The sequence below is a fragment of the Podarcis bocagei genome (genome assembly GCF_964188305.1).
Source record: "Podarcis bocagei genome assembly, chromosome: 4".
Classification (NCBI taxonomy): domain Eukaryota; kingdom Metazoa; phylum Chordata; class Lepidosauria; order Squamata; family Lacertidae; genus Podarcis; species Podarcis bocagei.
Window position 1 is genome coordinate 44,011,939 of NC_138128.1, and position 18,483 is coordinate 44,030,421.

Genomic DNA, 18,483 nt, shown 5'->3' on the forward strand with positions numbered 1-18,483 from the left:
CTCATAACAACCCTGTGAGGCAGGTTACACTGAGGTTGCTTCCAGACCGTTGCTATTTCCAGGTGGGATTCAACCACATGCCAGCAAATCGAGGCTTCCCAATTAAAATTGATTTGGAGCCGCTTCCCAAAAGATTTGACTTCTTGTGATAAGGAAAGTGTGGGTCAACACTTGCATGAAGCAACATCTTCTTACCTCAAGGTCACCTAGTGAGTTCTGTGGGTGTTTGAATTTGGTCCTAGCCTGAACCTCTAGCCACTAGGCCACACTGCTTCTTGATGAGGTCACCCAGAGACATGTAAGGCAGTAATGGTGTGTGTGTGTGCTGTTGTCCTCCACATCTTGCTGGAGCCCCTCTTCCATCAGGCGTAGCCAGCATGGCCAGTAGTCAGGGATGATGGGAGTTTTAGTCCAACAACATCTGGAAAGTCACAGGTTCCCTATTTGGTGGGGGGCAGGCTGAGGAGAGTTTCCTGAGAACCCTAAGCAGCGCTGAGAAGGGTATACAGCGCAGGATTCGCCACGGGAAGTAGCGCCTTGTTTGTAGCATGCTTGCCACCAGTGAAGCCACAGCACCAGTGCTATCGTTAGGCCAACTAGGCAGCCGTCTGGGGCACAGACCTGTTTTTGTTATACAGTGGTACCTCGGGTTACATACGCTTCAGGTTACAGACTCCGCTAACCTAGAAATACTAGCTCGGGTTAAGAACTTTGCTTCAGGATGAGAACAGAAATCGTGCAGCAGCGGCGCAGCAGCAGCGGGAGGCCCTATTAGCTAAAGTGGTGCTTCAGGTTAAGAACAGTTTCAGGTTAAGAACAGACCTCCAGAACAAATTAAGTTCTTAACCCGAGGTACCAGTGTATCTTATAAATTTTTGATAATATTTTACTTTTATTTTATATTTTGAACAATCTTACCGTTTCTACAATACACCTGTTTTTTGAAAATTTGAACTTAGCAAATTTTGGAGGGCAGTGTAATTCGCTAGGGCCTTGCCTGGGGTGCAAAATAGCCTGGCACTGCGTGAACCTAGGGAGCTGCTCCGCCAAAGAAATCACCGAACCTAGAGGACGGGAAAGCCCTTCCTTGCCAGCCCTGCGTTTCCAGGGGCGGGGTGTGCCCAGGTGCACAACCTGCCGCCTCCTCCCTCTGCGCCCAATCGCTGCAAGGCAATCCTGCCTTCGCCCCGCCCCATTCCAAAGGACGTGGTTGGTTGAGCGGGCGCAGCCACCGCCCAAGATCTTCGCAGAAGTTTAGTTCCGGCTGAGTTTGCGCCTCTCCGCCCCCTGCGCCAGGTGAGGCGACAGCAAGTTCCAAGGCAGCCTCGCCAGGCGCCTCGACTCAGTCCCGGAGGAGGAGGAAGAGGAGGAGGAGCTCGTGGCCCCGCCCCGTCCCGGGCGGAGTTGCCGCGGCTGCTGACATGTTTCCCTGGGACGGAGTCACGCGCGCTTTTCCTCGGGGCTGCTTTCGTGGAGCCCCTTCGGGACAGGATAGCCCAGCAGTCTGCGCGGTTCCCGCCGGCTGCGTCTGATTCCCGGGAACTGCCTTGCTCGCCGGCGACTTGCCTGCAAGGGGGTCTCTGGGGCCGGGAAGGTAGGGCTGTCGGCGCGGGCCCGGAGGCGCCCCTTCGCCTTCCGTGGGGGGGCGGGGAGGGCGATCTCCGCGGGATCTTGACACTTCGCAGTGAACGGGGCTTCCTCCCCCTCGCTTCCTCCCGCTTCCATTTCTTGCAGCGAACAGTGGACCCGCCTGAATTTCCTCTTTCCACCCCAAGTTTGGGCGAAAAATGGTTTAGTTTAGTTGCACCTGGCTATTAGGAAGGGAGGCTTGGATCAGGCCCGGGTAGCCCATGACGATTCCTTAAGAGAGCTTCCTTTCTTTTGCGTCGCCCCGCTACTAAAGTAATCCAGTTTTCCGTCCAAAGCAACAGCAGCCCTTGTTTTACACGCTGCGTTTTGCTCAGCTTGCCCCATCTGCAACAAAACATGTCTCTACTGTATGGGATTTTACAGCCACAACAGGCGCTGTAACTCTCCAGTGGTTTGACTCTGCCCCCAAAGGCACACTCCTCCATTGTCTCTGGAGACAAATGGATGCCAAAAAAAGTTGGTTCAGTGCTTTTGGATGGTCATCTTGTCCCTTTTATATATATCTTTAATTTATGCAATACAAAATAGGGAAGAAAATTCTACCATTTCATACCTGCAGAGAATGAAATACAAACACAGTTGTTCCAGTTGCCCAATAGCACAACTATGCCTGTGGGTTTGTGAGCAGTAGGGGAGATGCACGCTATTGGAAATTAAGCCTCCAAGCTCATCTATTGTCAGGGGGAGACAAGGAGTGTTTGTCAAAGGCAAAGAAACCAGGACATGTATTTCTCTGGTGTGAGGAATGGTTCCAGTGTCTCCTGTGCAGTGATAACCCTCAGCTTTTACAAATGAGCTTGCAAGCCTATGTTGTGTTCCTCAGCTGCCTCCTTCCCCCACTCTCCAAGAAAGGTCACCTCCAGACTGTCAGAATTTTGCAGGACGGATTCACATGCATACTGAAAATGCATCATAGGACTGAGTTGAGCAAAATGGACTCTCCTCCCTCTGTTAACTCTAAAATTGTTCTGGTGTTCCCTCTAGTCCTCTAGAGCAGGTCTGGAGACAGGGTGGGGAATCCCATTGTGCTGGTGTTAATCTTTGTGCCAGTGCAACTATTTAGTTGAATACCAGCTGGGTTGACATTTGGACCAGGAAGCTAAGGAGGGGCCTTGTACCAGGGGCCTAGGTGAAGCATTAATGCATATATTTATTTGCAGATGAAGTGTGTGCTGATTACTAGTGAGGTGGCAGAGGTCCTGTTCTACTGGGCTGACCCAGAATTTATGGCGATTCTGCACCAGCGCTTTGGGGGCCATGATCAAGGTGGTGGTGAGGTGAGATTTAAAGGAAGAGGGAAATGGACCAGAGTAAATGTGGTGTAGTGGTTAAGAGCGGTAGTCTCGTAATCTGGGGAACCGGGTTCGCATCTCCGCTCCTCCACATGCAGCTGCTGGGTGACCTTGGGCCAGTCACACTTCTTTGAAGTCTCTCAGCCCCACTCACCTCACAGAGTGTTTGTTGTGGGGGAGGAAGGGAAAGGAGAATGTTAGCCGCTTTGAGTCTCCTTAAAGGGAGTGAAAGGCGGGATATCAAATCCAAACTCCTCTTCTTCTTCTAAATGGATGCAGGGCCAAAATGTCTTTGCTGGCATTGTGTTCAGCGCTTGAGAAAGATGTTCTGCAAAGTTCCTGGAGTGATGGGGGAAAGTGTACCGGAGGTGGAAGTGTGTATGCTTAAAAAAGCTTTGGGGCTTGTCTGAACAGGATCAGGTTATTTTTTCCTGTTCTGGTTTTGCTTTTGTATTTGCTTTTTTTTATTTAAAAAATGAATGCTATGTTTTAATTGTTTTCAACAGTACCCTGCCCAGAAAACCCAGGTTCTTAAATGGCTAATGGATATGATATGTAGATATGTATCTGGGAGGGAACTGGGTTATGGCCTGTCCATGGGTGTCCATGCACATGCGCATGGGATGTGGCGGGACTTGGCAGGGCACAGTGACTGCTGCTTTTCCCTCTTTTTCTTTCCACAGGCCCCCGCTCTGGAAGACAGCATCAACACATTGTTTGCCCCCATGATCATCTCCTGCACAACACTGCTAGAGAAACTAGGAGACACATACACTTGCTTCTCCTCTGAAAATGACAAACACCTCTATGTGTTACATATGGTAACTGAATAGGCCACGTGCTTAGAAATGTATAGATGTTGGTGGGGATGTAGTTGACAGACTAAGTCACCTTGAGACATTCATTAGGGGTGGAGGGTGGAGGGTGGAGGCTACCCAATGCAGCTACATGAGGCCTCCCATATTATTTAAATTGGGGTGGGTGGATGTCATCCAAGCACCTTTTCTTTGTTCCTGCAGTGGCAGGGAGGTAGTTTTCTTTGGCTATCACTCGTAGCTGAGTAAGATTGTCTTCCATGAACACGGTCTTAACAGGGAGTCCATAAATGACTGTGGAGGCCCGTTCTGGATCCACACGTCCTTCCACAGTGGGGACATAGGTTTCCAGACGGGAGTTGATATGTTGAGGGTTTGCCAAACGTGCCTTCCTCTTAGCAAGTTTCTCCCTTTTTTCCTGAGTTTGAGTGTCTTCAAAGTCCATGACACCTTTGGTAAAAGCCGTTCCCCATTTGGAGCACTCGCAGGCCAGTGTTTCCCAGTTGTTGCTGTTTATACTACATTTTTTTTTAGATTTGCCTTGAGAGAGTTGTTGACAACCAGCATTATGCTTTCCATTTTTCAGCTCGGAATAGAGTAGTTGCTTTGGAAGACAATGATCAGGCATTGCATCCGAACTACATGACATTGCACAGATCTGTTTTATTTAAATAAACACCAAAATGCATCAATATTTTTGGAGCAAAGGGGACTTTAGATATTTCCATGATCATTTTACATCTGTCTTCATCTTCCTTATAATGACTGAGATAGCAATCCTCTTGCTGCTTCTACAGTTTGGTGAGTGCCTGTACATTGCTGTGAATGGCGATGGCTCCGAGAGTGAGGATGACTTGCGCCGTAAGCTCTACGTGCTCAGGAGACTGGCTGAAGCTCACTTTGGACTGGTCACGCTCGACAGCCACCTCTTCCGCAGAGAGTGAGTTACCGTGCCAGAGCAGGGATTTCCTTCCTTCCTTCCTTCCTTCCTTCCTTCCTTCCTTCCTTCCTTCCTTCCTTCCTTCCTTTATTGTGATGAGCTTATTTTCCTCCATCCCTGGATGGGATGTTTCGTTCACAGCATATGGGTCCTGGTTTCCATGTGGTCTTAGGCCCCTGTAACACTAAAGTCCCAGTGTGCTGAGCCACAGGAAAGCAGCTTCTCCTTGGTGCTGTTCCACACAGCTGGCGCATGTGAGACTAGTTTGTATGGAACTGTCATACTTCTGGGCACATAACCACCTGTTGCATGAAGGAAAGGGAAGCCATAGTGCGACAACCTTGCCCATGTGAGAGCAGTATTCTTGGAACACTGAGCAGTAGCTGCATGGGATGTCACCATAGTGCAAATTATGGTTTATATGCGCATGAAAAGAGCCTGAGGCAGAAGAGCCTGCCTTCCCTATAATTTGCAGAAAAGTAACAGCAAAGTAGGATCTGTTTGGGGTTTTGAGTGCATCTCTCAACAATGCCTATGTCTGGGGATGGTTACACAGGTGAGATAAGACCAAGGAAAGATGAATTGTATGGCCTCTCTGCTCCACAGGCAGGTAGCTGACTTTGCCCTGGGTGCAATCTGAAGATTATGAATGTAGCCCAAAAAAGTTCTCTTTGATTTGACTATGTAGAAATAAATTCTCCGCATAAGTTTTAAAGCCTTACTTGCAGAAACCTGGTTTAAACTTTACAAAAGCAATAAAAGATGCATTGTCTCAGTTATACATTTCTAGTATTACATACACTGGTCGCAGTATAAGGCTCAATCTTTGCCAAAACACAGTCATTTCAGCTAAAAAATAAAAGAGTCCTCTCTCTTTTCCAGCTTACTGCATTTTGATTAATGCTCAGGGAGATCTGTGTGTACTTGAAAAACTACTCTGAGTGGTGTGGGCTACTTCATTAACATAAGTAAACACTTTGGAACTCTGTCCTAAAAAAACATAAACCTAACTCACCCCGTTTTTGCAGTGGAAAAATACAAACCTTCAGCTGTGTGTTCATTCGCCACAGTAACTTGAATACAATACGACAGTTACGCACCATTTCATGTAACATTAAATAATTTTAACACAATCTGTAAGTTTGAGGATTTCTGTCTGCCCTGGAGGTAACCGTTGGCCTCCACTGATTTTGTGGGTTCTTGCTTTGTAGGCTGCGCCCAGGGGATTCTGAGCAGCGGGCTCACATTTGGGGACTGTTTCAGAGCCTCCTTCAGACCCATCACCAGCTCCGCCAGGATGACCAAAGCTTTGCTGTGGAGGTAAAGTGGACTGGGGCAGTCAATAAGTGGTGGTTGGAATGAAGCCAGGGGTGCAGTTGTTCTACTAGGATGGATGGAGCAAGCCAGGATACGTGTGTGTTGCCCGCTAGAACAGGGATGAGGACCTTTTCCAACACACACACGTTGAGCCAGAAGCAAAAGAACATCGAGCAATGGCTTTGTCTCTTACCATTGTCTACTAGGCTACATTCCAGGCATGCAAAAACCAGAGACTACAACACACACCCTCAACACCTCTGCATCCAGGGAAGCAAGATGCATTATCAGTATTAAATTGAATTTTTGATCTATATCCCACCCTTCCTCCCTAAGAAGCCCAGGATGAGGAGGGGTGTGTTTTTGGAAGAGTCCTGGAGGCCAGATAAAGGGCCTCCCAGGCCTGGGTTCCCTACCCCTGAAGTGGGTAGCAGGTAATGCATGTCCTTAATCTGCGTAGACTGATGGAGCTGGGGAAGTGGGCTTTTCATGTTGTGTGCCTCACGATAATTGCTGCCTGGGCTCTGTGTAAGGGACCATACATCCCAGGGCTGGGAGGGAAGACCTTGTGCTGCAAATCTGTTCCTCTGCGCTACCCTCTTTAGGCCGTGGAGCGACTGATCCACCCTCAGCTGTGTGAGCAGTGCATTGAATTCCTGGAGCGCCAGGTCGTGCAGCACATCAATGGCAGCCCAGAGCGTGCTGGGCACGAAGTTGTGCATGCCTTCCTGCTTGTGCACACCAAGCTCCTTGCCTTTTACTCCAGGTAAACCCCCACTTCCTTTCTGCAGTCTCCTCATCCTCCCCTGAGGCACGTCCTGCTCATGCCAGCCCAGCATCTTCCACTGTGCCCGTTGCCTCCTTTGGCACCCCACACCTCTGCTTCAGTGCCAGCCAAACCACCCTGGGCCTCTGGTTGTCTCTAGAAGGATACCTCCCACCTTCCGATATGTGGCTCCCCTAACAGATGGCCATGTCTTCACCTCTTCTCTTTTACCTGCCTCCTAGCCGGAATGCCAGCTCTCTGCGGCCTGCTGACTTGCTCACGCTCCTCCTGATTGTGCAAGATCTGTATCCCAGCAGCGCTTCTGAGGAGCTGCCAGCCTCCCAGGTACCTGCCCAGGTGGAGAAGGAGACACATTCATACAAGGGGCTCTGTGTTTGTGGAGATTCCTCTTTGGGATCTTCTCAGACAATGACCTTGAGCTGGACTGAGCTGTGTGGAGTTGGGCGTAAGTGAGATTCTGGGAGCTTGGTGGTACTTTACTGTCACAGAGCTGTCTTCCAAGTGAATTGCACTTGCCTCTGCAATATAGGCCTTCATGCAGAATTTTTAGGATGTGGCTACAGGCTTTGGTAAAAGGTTTAAATTGTGTTTTATGCATTTTGAGGGGTGTATTGACCTATGCTTTATCAGGCTACTGTAACTAGATTTTGCATTTGGATGGGTTTTTTAAAAAATGTATATTATATTTGGTGTGTAAGCCACCTTGGGAGGGCTATGACCTAAGTGGCAAGCTTAAAATATTTAAATGAAAATTAATTAAATCTAAACAGGAGCTGGGATGAGTACCCTGGATTAATAGTAATAGTAGTAGTAATATTTGCATTTATACCCCACCCATCTGGCTGGGTTGCCCCAGCTACTCTGGGCGGCTTCCAACACAAAAACATAATAAAACATCAAACATTAATTAATCTGTTCCAATATAAAAGTCACAATAACTTTAAAATAAATAAATCGTATCAAACAAAGCAACATTCATTAAGAGCTGTTGCGCTGTGTGAAGTCTGTCTAGATGCCTGAATAGCTAAATGTCACAGAGAATCATTGTGGATTAATCATTAGAGACCACAGAGGCCCAGGTCCAAATTCCCACTAAATGAATTTGGTCCAGTTTCTTATATGCCACTTTGAGCTCCTTGAAGGAAGGCCTCAATAGGCCTCTTAACCACCGCTTTAATTTCCCATAATGTCCTGGGCTGACACTTGAGGCCAGAGCATTGTGGGAAATTAAAACAATGGATTGGCACAGGTTCCTTGTTCATTTGTAGGAGGTCCTCAAACATTTCTTTAACGAAACAATTCAGATCTGGAAAATTTCAGATTTGTAAAATTTCATGGAGCTCAGTGTTTGCAAATTGTTTGCTGCCATTTTATTTTAATGTTAGTATTTTTCATGATAACGTTTCGTGCTGCTTTATTAGAAACGTGCTATTTCATAGTATTAGAAATGAGACTGTAAGCTGCCTTGTGAGGATAGAGACACTATCAAAGGCAAGATTTTTATTAATAAATGGGCAGGAAGGAACATGGCCTACATTGGTGGGTGAGTCCTGGCAGCTGTCCAAAGATGGCTAAGCCTGTCTCTTTCAGTTCTCAGAGGACGAGCCAAATCTCCAGAGGCTTCATAGCAGTGAAAACATCCCAATGAACAGCCCTTGTCCCCATGCATCTTCCCAAGAACAGGTAAGTATCAGCTGGGCTTTGGGCCTCCCATCCCAAAGGCCCAACCCTGGGTCCTTGCAATTTGTGGTTGATCAGGAGTTGGGTTGTAGGCTTAGCTTTAAAACCTGAGGGAAGCAGGGGGGACTAGGATGTTGCTGTGGCAAATGATATGCGATTCATTATTTGCTAGGAATGGTGAAACCCCCATCATTGTCCTTCTGGGATCCCATGGTGGAACCTATTTTGGCAGATGGGGAGGGAGCCATCCTGGGCTCGTGCTGAGTCTGTTCCCTCCCACACCCTCCCTTACGCCCTCCCTCAGGTAGCAGATGACCTCTCTATGCCCGAGGAGTTCTACACCCCCAAGGCTTCCCCTAGCCAACAGAGCACAGGTGAGTTTGGGGTCAGTGCGGAGGAGTATGAGAAGCGACTGTGGTCTCCTGTAGATGTGGGGAGAGCTGTCAGAATGCAAAGAAAGAAAGAAAGAAAGAAAGGGTGACTTGCACATCAGCTGGCTTGACTGAGTGGTGACTGCGTGGAAATCTGATTTCCCCCTCCCTGTTTTGGAAAGGGGCATTGCCCCACTGCTTGGCTGACACTCAGAAGGTGTGCAAGTGTGGCTCTAAAAGCAGTTTCCTATAGCGCCTGCCAAGGGATGGGGTTAAGCGTAGGTGCTGCCCCAGCTAGGAGGTACCTGGATCAAAATGATGTTCTGAGTCTTTTGTTAGTTGCTGTTGGCAGCCACCTTAACTGTTCCCACCTGTGGTGCTGGGGGTATCTGGTGTCTCTTCTCTCTGTTGCCTGAAGGAAGCACGGCCTGGGCTGATGGTGTGGACTTTCAGGGTGAGGGGGAGACGAATTCTGCTGACATCCAGGTATGTGCTTGGGCTTGGGATCACAGCTCTGGATTTTTCTGCTGGGCCTCCCTTTCTGCTCTCTCCATTTCCACTTTACATTCTCTTCTGGGTCTGTCTGGGGTTTTTTTGTTTTGTTTTTGGCCACCTGTACTTCTCTTGTAGCCAAATCATATGATCAGTTTTTTTCACCACCCGCATAGCTTTTTGTGATCGTCAGCCTTGCAGCTTGTGGTTATGTCCCCCACAAATGGGGAAATGAACGTAAGCAGCTTTCTCAGAATTGTGCAAAGCACCACGTGTGATGAGAAACGGCAACAAAGAAACTCCGATAATGAAAGCTGGACAAAGAGGATCCATCCACAAGGATTTTAGGGCAGCAGGCATTAGGGATCCCTTATGATCACATTTCCCAGTTCGCTTGATAGAGGTGTTGCTTTCTTTCTGTATACTTAGATGTTTCTATTCTTTCTATACTTCCCAGTACTGTGAAATCTGGGACAACCTTCTCCACCACCTGAACCATTAACATACCATGAATGCAACCTTCGTGGTGTCATTAAGACTGCATATAAAGCTCACCGAAGCACATTGTAGTAAAGTTAACATTCCCTATGCTGGCAGACCAGGGTGTCTGTGCGTGGATGACCTTGGGGCTTAAATGAGGGGAGAAGAATGGGCAAGAGAGCCTTTCGAGATCTCCTGGCCTTGCAGGGAAAGGGTTGGAACAGCATCTCCTCAGTTGCCCTCTTCCCCACCCCAAAAAAATGCAGATGGGAAAAACTGGCAGGGGAACAGGTCTGTGCATTCGTACTGCCCCACAGTTACCAGTAGCATGCGGATGGGAGCAGTTAGCCAACCGGGATTGGGAGTTAGGCATGTCCTGTTTTTCATGCCTGTAGTCCCTAATCCCACTCCCTACCTCAGCCAAGATCCCATCAGCAGTGAAGGGGACTCTCCCCTTCCAGCTGAAGGGATGCTGGTGGTGGTTGGGGGCAAAGAGGAATGGAATTGGGCTCTGAGGCTGCATGTTCTTTGAGCCCAGGACCGTAAGCCTGTGACCCTCCAGGTGTTGGGATATAGACAAATGGCTGTGCTGACTGGGGCTGATGGGGAGTGGAAGTCCAAGGACATCTGGAAGGCCACAGGTTTCCTCGCCCCTGCTTTAAACTAGGTGGGGCGCTGTCCTGCCTTGGCTTAAAGGATGGTGGGGGGTGAGGTGGGGGAGTGGACTAACTTGACTCTGGAGGCCTCCTTTCTTCTGAGCTCCGTTTCCCTCTCCACTTCCTTTGCCTGTGGAATTGAGTTGCTCTGCTTGTTTCCTAGCATTGGCACTAGATGGAGCTATTGCTTCACTTTCCTGTTAAAGGAGCAGCCGTTTAGTTCCTAAAATTGTGGCGAAACAGGAGTCCTTGAGACACTTCACCCAAAAATGCTCTTATGTCCGGTCAGACAGATCCCAATTCTGTGACAATGGCATGCTAATCTTTTCCCCAGATGGCTGAGGATTCGCTGCAGTTTCTGGCGCCTCCAGCGCCAGAGGCTACCAATCCGCGGAGAATTTTCCTGGACGCCAACTTGAAGGAAGGCTACTGCCCCATGATGCCCCACATGATGTACTGCCTGCCTCTCTGGCCAGGAATCTCGCTGGTGCTCCTCACTAAGGTGAGCCAGCTCTCCTAAGCAGTGTTTATGACCCTCAGCCTGCCTGGATCTCACTGAATGTCCCCTCTGCCTCTCAGAGCCCCAGTTCCCACGTGGCACATTCCATCTACCAGCTGCTGGATGGATTTCTGGTGCTGGAGAAGAAGCTGAAAGATGGGCAGGAGATCAGGCCTCACCTGCGCTCTCATCCGGTCCTCGTCGAACTCCGGCATCGGATGGACAACTTTGTCAGGAGGTTGGGTGGGCAAGAGCCACAGGTGAGATTTGGCCAATTTACATAGGAGCTGCCCAGGCACAAGGGTGCTGGAGTTGAGCACCCTTTCCCAGAACACACTGCTAAGAGGGGCTGAGTGATGTAGTGTCTAGTGGGGCAGAGCTGGGCAGGCATGAACAGGCCTGAGCTATGGGTGAGTTCCCATTTACAGGAGTAGGAAAGACAATAGAATTGCTGGGTAAGAGCAGACCCTGCAAAGAGATGAAATGATGCTGCACCTAGGAGCACATCTCTCTCTCTCTCTCTCTCTCTCTCTCTCTCTCTCTCTCTCTCTCTCTCAGTTGCAGAATACCTGGCTGGAATTCAAGAACAGAGCTTTCTCTCGGAACGAGACTGGGAGTTCCTGCGAGTGAGTTACTGGTCGGGCTGGGCTGAAGTGAGGGAGATTACAATACAGGGTTGGGATAGAATTTTGGGGGTAGCATCCTGGGGACCAGTTATTATACCTTGGCCTCATCTGAGGATAAAATGGAAAGGTGGCAATGCTGCAGCCATGCGTGGTCCCTTCACGGATGCAAATGTAGTGATGAAAAGGATGAATGGAGGTCTATGAGGCCTAAGGGCTCTTTGGACTGTGAGTGTTGTAGTCCTGGGACAAGGAAGCACCTGGCTGGACATGCTGTGAGGAAAGGAGAACGTTCCTGGTCTTGCTGGATCTGAGCAATGAACAGACTCCTTTGCTGTCATATTTTGATTTGTGGGGTGTGTGCGTGCATGCATGCCGCAGCAATTCTCTTTCAACAGCTGTGAGACACGGTTGCAGACAAATCTGGAAGAGCAAAACATACGAGGTAAAAATAGGAACCAATTTACAGAACAAACCGTTGTATAGCACTCCTGGGACTGTACCACTTACAAATGTGTGTTTGAAGCTCCCCTGTGTGTGCACAATCAAGCAAAGCTTCCTCTGCACATAGTGAAGAGCGCATGAGGGAGAAGGCTTGGGTTCAAACCCTCCTCCTCCTTCCAGACATGCAATAGACTACCGTGTGCTGAGTTCAAACTTCAGCAGGGGCCAAAGGAGGCCTGGCTGGTAGCTGAAGGGGGAAGATTTAGCGTGCATTTGGAAAAGGGGCTGGAGGGACAGGGGAAGAGAAAAAGATTCCGATTGAATAGAGTGGAGGAGAAATGGCCGAAAGGACCAGTCTGGTCTTTTCACCTATTGATTTGTACCTGGGACACTAATGGAGTTACCAGCTGAATGGATTTAACAGTTCTTGCAGCTTTGGGAAAATGTTAACAATACCAAGTTAACCTCTGTAGGTTAAAGAAGATGATGTATTGACAGAGACTGCGTACAAATGAAACACAGTTTGAACTCTGGGGCCATTCCTACTGCTTTCTTCTTAAAAGAAGCAATTTTCTCTGCATGACTGTTGCAGAATACTCCCTTTAGACAGGTGTTCTGTGGTGGGCGTGTCCTGCAACATGTTCTTGACAGCAGTCCTAGTGCACTAGTGGTGAGTTTCTTCTGCAATGCTTCCCTAATGCTACCACGTTATTGCTGTCCAGAGCAGCTGTAGCACAACAAAAGGGGGGGGGCAACCGAACTCCAGAACATTTGTGTTTTGAAATGTTGCAGGATTTCAGCAGGAAATTGTGGAATCTGCGCTCATTGGAAATGAAGCCATGTGACACACACACACACACACACACACACACACACACACACACACCCCAATAGCATAATGTGCACAAATAATTGTGAACGCACAAAAAAGGGACATGGGGGGTGATCCTGAACGCCCTTCATAGGTGACAAAATTCAGATAATGCTTCTGGCTCGCCTGGATGGGGGGGCAGAGGTGGGTGTGAAAACTGGCATTTCTGTACAGAGGTAAATTTTGCATTTGTTGCTCTGGCCTCTTTTGCCTCTGGCCCCACCATCGCTCCTGCCATGTGGCCCCTGGGAAGGGAATGTGGCCCTCAATCTGAAACAAGTTCCCCCGCTGCTTCAGAGGCACACTGATCTCTCTTTGGCGCAGGCTTCTGCAGGCCTTCTGCCGCATCCGGAGGCAGCTGTGTGCCGTGTATCGGCAGCTCTTTCTTGGATCCTCTGGGACGCAGGGCTTGCCACAGAACTTGCTGGACCAGGTGCAGCAGCTGACGCGGTGAGTGGGATGGAGCGCAGTGGCAAAACCACACGGGAAAGGGTGGCGGTGGCATATCTGAACTTGTACGCATTTGAGAGTTTGCACCTCATGCTGGATATCCCGCTGAGAGGCTACTTGGACCCTTCTCCTGAATACCCATCTCTTCTTACCCCGTGCACTTTTGGGTCTAGTGCCTGCTTCTCCCCATGATAGTGGCCAACTAAGGAAGGAACATTGGGGAATTGAAAGGCTTGCTGTCTCCCCCCCCCCCCCAAGGTGGGGCTGGAAACTCTGGCTCCGAAGCCAAGCACCACTTGCTGCGAGGGCAGGAAGGCAACACGTGCACCAAGCTCTTGGCCCTTGTAGCTTATTATTTCCGGTACCTTTTTGTTGGCAGGGACAAGCTGCAAGACTGGAGAGATTTCCTGCTGGTGAAGAGCAAGCGCAATGTTACCATAGTGTCATATCCTTCCATGCTTTTCCCCGGTCCCGTTCACTCCTTTTCTCCCGGAGGACTTCTGAGCATCCCCAACCAAAACCAGGAGGAGGAGAGCTTCCTAGAGAAGTGATTGTGAAGTATTCCCCCCTCCCTGGCTGAAGATACCCTGGTCTAGTGGGAGAGTACTGCTCCCACTTTGCATAGCAACCTTTGGGACAAGAAACTCAGCTCCCACCCTCACCTGGGTCATTTCCTGTATCCCAGCTGGTAGAATCTGAGACTCTTAGTCTCAGGGTCATAGGTGTGAGCCACACCGTGGGCAAAATATTCTTTTATTGCAGGGGGTTGGACTAGTTGACCCTCACGGTCCCTTCCAATTCTAGGATTCTGTGTCTTGGGCACAGAGCTGGAGCAGGTGAATGTTGAGGTTAGTTCTTTCCTGGGCTCCACAGGTGTTGGGAACAGGCTGGCGAAAGTTCTCAGGTTGTGCCAGGAAAGTACACTGTCCTTGGACAAACATTAAGGTCTAGAGGTGGGGGGTGGGATGTTGAAGGATTTCCATCCCTCACTTGGGTCAAGAACCCCATCCCTGTTCCTTGAGAGGTTTTTGTGGGGAAGATCCTAGTGGGGCAGGCACCCAAGTCGAGAGTGGCAGCTGCCTTCTCCCCAGCCACAGGCCCTTAACTGGCTGCCATCCACATATCTGGAGGAATTCCCAGGGCTGGTGCACTTCATCTACGTGGACCGCACAGTGGGGCAGATGGTGGCTCCATCCCTTGGTGCTGCAGAGGACTCTGCTTCAGAGCTGGGCAAGGGGCCTTTGCCTGCCTTCATCAAGCAGAAGGTAAATCTCCCCAGCCTATGCAAGAGCCCCACTCCTGCTCCTTTCTTGCCTGCAAAGTTTTCGGTGCAGCAAGAGACAGGCGGTCTCCCGGTAACATGAGCACGTGATGGGAGATGGAGAGACCAAGAATTTTAAAATGGTGATTCGGGGCTCAGAAAGGGAGGTCTTGGGGTGCCGGGTTTCTCTTTGTCTTCCCTGTCTCTTCCTCCCCAGGTGTGGTCCTTGGTGGCGCTAGCGAGAAGCTACTTGCAGAAGGGCTATACCACGGTGACAGTCCGGGATGGAGACTACTATTGCACCTACTTTCTTTGGTTTGAGAATGAGATGGTAGGTGCAGGAGCTTTGGGGGAGAGGGTGGGTGGGCTTGGGATGCAGAGATCTCCTGCAACTTCCTAAGACGTTGAGGTGATGCCCTGTCCTGAGCGCTTACTCTGGATGTAAGAATCCCAGCACCAAATGATCATTCAGCTGCAGTCAGTCATCCTAACTTGTTCAGAGCTGATTTGAGGCTACAAATGATGCATTCAGGAAGAAGGATAGGGTATTGACATGGTGCATAAACAGTGTCCTCTGCTATGGTGTGGATAGTATGGGCTGAAGACATTTGCCTCTACATAGCCTAAGAATGCCTGCAGTGGTCCCTAAGCTCCTGTCCTGTCCCTGACCTCTCCTTTCTGCTGCCACGCCCCTGCAGGGTTACAGGCTGGAGGTTACGGAAGTGCCAGTGCTTTCAGATGATTCAGCCCCCATTGGGACATTGGCCGGCGACTATTACAGGTGAGCAAGTATTCCAATGCCCCAGATACTATTGGATACACGAAGGGCTTGGAGGGAGACTTCAGCCAGAAGATCCAGGTTGGAGAAGGGCAATCCTTTTACAGCTTGGTCCATCACCCAGCCTCTTCCTCATCCTGGCACCTGTATACAATTCTACAGAGTGCTGCCTACAATCTCATGGGAATTTCTATTGCATATAGTATAGTATATTTTTATGAACCGCCTTATTTCTGAGCCTGTAAGTTGTTTTAAATTAAATTGTTTTTAATGTTCTTACTTGCCCTGGGACGGGATAGGGTGGGTGGTAATATTATTTATCCTCATCATCCCATGTTTTGGGATTTCCTAAGCTGAGGGTGGAAAACCTGTGACTCTTCAGATGATATTGGCACTACAAATCCCATCATCCTTTGACCATTGGTACTGCTGGCTGAGGTTGGTGGGGAGTTGGAAGCTCCATATAAGCCAGGGAGCAGCAACACAAGCCTTCAGCTTGCCTTGGATTACATGAATGGGCTTCAGCTGTTCCCCATCCTGTCTCTAGTTTAGCTGTGCATCCTCTGCTGGCTGGGCTGGGGAAGCTGTTTGGAATCCTCCTTGTCCCAGCAGCCCTGCCTCTTCCCCATTTCCTGACCACCGTCTCTCCCCTCCAGGAAGCTGCTCCGTTACTGCAGCAGGACCCATGCGAACGAAGTGGTGAAGTGCTATGAACTCCTCACCATCCACCTGGGTGTTGTGCCAACTGAGTTTGTGATCCAGCAGGCGTGTGACTTGGCCCGGCGACTTTGGGAGCCAACCCGCATCCCCTTGCTCTAGGGGTTTCATTTGCTGCCTCAGCGCCATGCTAGGGACTTTCCTTGAGACCATCACTTGTGGAAGGGTTTTTGAGAATGGGCTCTCAAACCTGGTGCCTGGTACATCATCAAACCTGCTCCGCTGTTGGAAGTTTCTTTTTGTTGCCATTGGGGAATCTCATCTTCCCATAGTGGAGAAGGAAAAGTGCGAGGAGACCCAACTGCATTTAACCCTCCCCATATTAAAAGTGACAGGTTTCAGCTGAACAATTCTGTAGGCTTGAGTGCCTTCAGAAATGTGTGATCTAACATAAAAGATGGAGAGTTAATCAGCAAATTAAACCCTGCACTTGTACTTCTGAGATGGAAGTTTGGTTTGGAGGGTGTGAGATGCTTTCCCACAGCACAGATAAATGCAAAGTGTCCCTTTCAAGGAAGCAGCCCCTGGAAAGAGGGAGATGAATAAACACAAATAAACCTTTAACTGAAAGTATCTTGCATACCAAAAAAACCCCATTGACTGTCTGCAGTGCAGGGTTGTAGGACAGAAATCTCTCTTGCAATTGGTATGCAAGTTTGCTACAAGCTCTGGTAGCATTTTTAATTGTATGTTTAGGAAACTGGAGTAAGCTAAACGTTTTATAAATGAACTGTATTAGCTGTCTTAAAATAAATGTTACCCCTAGGTCACTATTTCTCTCTTTTGCGATATTCATGTCCCACATACAATACAAATTCAGTGGCAAAAAGGAGAGCTTTTATGTCTGTGAGGAATTATGATTTCTTATAAAATGTTGCAAAGGAGAATAATGGGGTGGGGTATGAAAATACCCAATATAATCTACATTACAAAGCTTTACGAAAGACTGTGTCCTTATTGCAGTGCTTTCTGAATAGTGACTCAGACTCATGAATAACTTCAGAGCAAGCTCCGCTGCTAGGAAACAAAGAAACAGCAGGTTGGACTAGGTCAGGGAAGGGGAACCATGCTGCCTTGCAGACATTGTTGGGCTCCATCAGACTCTGCCAACTGTCAGAGATGGTGGGCAGTCATAGCCACAGGTTCCCCTTCACTAGACTGGGGTTGTTGATCAGTTGCCATAAAGCTCTTGTTTGATACAGTATTTATACTGCTGAACTCCCAGCTGAGGTTGCCACCTTTTCCTCTAAGCAAGCCCTGTGTTCTTAACAGCTACACGATGGACAGATTTTCCAAATGGGATGGCAATAAAAGGAAGGGAGGGCTGTGCTTGCTGAATTTCTGCCTGCTGTGCAACTATTTATTCATTTTGTCTACTATTTATATCCTCTTCTGAGGATAGCTTTCAGCGGAATAAAGCATTTGTCAGGAAAAGGTTAGCTGCTGTTCTTCCAGGGATGATGGGCATAGAGCAAAGAGGACCTCAGCATCAGACTTTTATTAAAGGTTCTATATATACTAATAGTGGACTCTTAATCCAAGTGCGGGTGTTTGTTTTGCAAAAAAGATACCATCCATGTGCCAAGAGGCTCTGAGAAACTCCAAGCATTGAATGAAATACTAAAAAGTCTTCAGAAACAAAAACTGTTAAAATGGGCAGGCGAGACCAACAGCCAAATGAGGACCGAGCATACTTGGTGACCGTACAGTGCTGCTATTTTGTTACAAGGTGGGGGTTAAAAGTGTAAAGTGGGAAAGAGGGGAGGTGGAATGGGGTACCATGGATTTGGGGCATGGCTGGCTACTTGGAACCCTGAATCGGGCACAATGTTTTGCTGCAGGTCCCACTTGTGAAATAATCAAAAGTATGCTTCCATTTCATCAAAGATTGGTTTTCTAGGCTGAAAAGAGTGACAAACAGTATAAAGCTGTGCCTTTCTACATTGCCATTTCCTCCTTCAGATGGAAACCAATCTGTTTAAAAATTAAGTCACATGGTCACATTCTCATTAAAATGCTAAGCAGAAATATTCTTCAATCTCTGAGAGATCCCTATTTGCAAAGGGATGGTTTGGTACCAAAAACATTGTATAAGATAGTGGATATATCAGCCTAGTGTAGTATATAATTATACCAATAGATATCAGAGGTTAATTATTTCTTTAAACGCTTGACTGGAAACCCTTCTCATCTCGGCTTCCTGCCTGCGTTGGCATTCAGCAAGGGGAAAATACTCTGCAGTGCTCTAAGCACAGTTCCTTGATTTGGTTTAAAGCCTTGCGTCACTTTTCCAATATCATACTTGAGCTCAAAGTGCACCATAACATTTTAAAAGTAAAATATGTCAATCTATATCCACA

At 48.5% G+C, this 18,483-nt stretch overlaps 1 protein-coding gene across 4 annotated transcripts; it reads left to right on the plus strand.

Annotated features, from left to right (window-relative positions):
• Positions 1–1,273: 1,273 nt before the first annotated feature.
• On the plus strand, positions 1,274–17,557 carry HPS1 (HPS1 biogenesis of lysosomal organelles complex 3 subunit 1). 4 transcript variants are annotated; one of them, XM_081192205.1, is made up of 19 exons: positions 1,274–1,594; positions 2,811–2,927; positions 3,626–3,763; positions 4,555–4,697; positions 5,909–6,017; positions 6,620–6,780; positions 7,023–7,137; positions 8,392–8,484; positions 8,786–8,855; positions 9,271–9,338; positions 10,815–10,982; positions 11,060–11,239; positions 11,538–11,605; positions 13,242–13,367; positions 13,747–13,811; positions 14,487–14,632; positions 14,846–14,959; positions 15,327–15,409; positions 16,063–17,557. In XM_081192205.1, the coding sequence occupies exons 2-19, from the start codon at positions 2,811–2,813 to the stop codon at positions 16,223–16,225; spliced, it is 2,127 nt and encodes a 708-aa protein (XP_081048331.1). In that variant the 5' UTR covers positions 1,274–1,594; the 3' UTR covers positions 16,226–17,557. The 4 variants fall into 4 exon arrangements, with proteins under 4 accessions (XP_081048331.1, XP_081048333.1, XP_081048332.1 ...); XM_081192206.1 differs by having other exon boundaries at positions 1,276–1,594; positions 7,023–7,125; XM_081192207.1 differs by lacking the exons at positions 8,786–8,855; positions 9,271–9,338 and having other exon boundaries at positions 1,275–1,594.
• Positions 17,558–18,483: the final 926 nt, after the last annotated feature.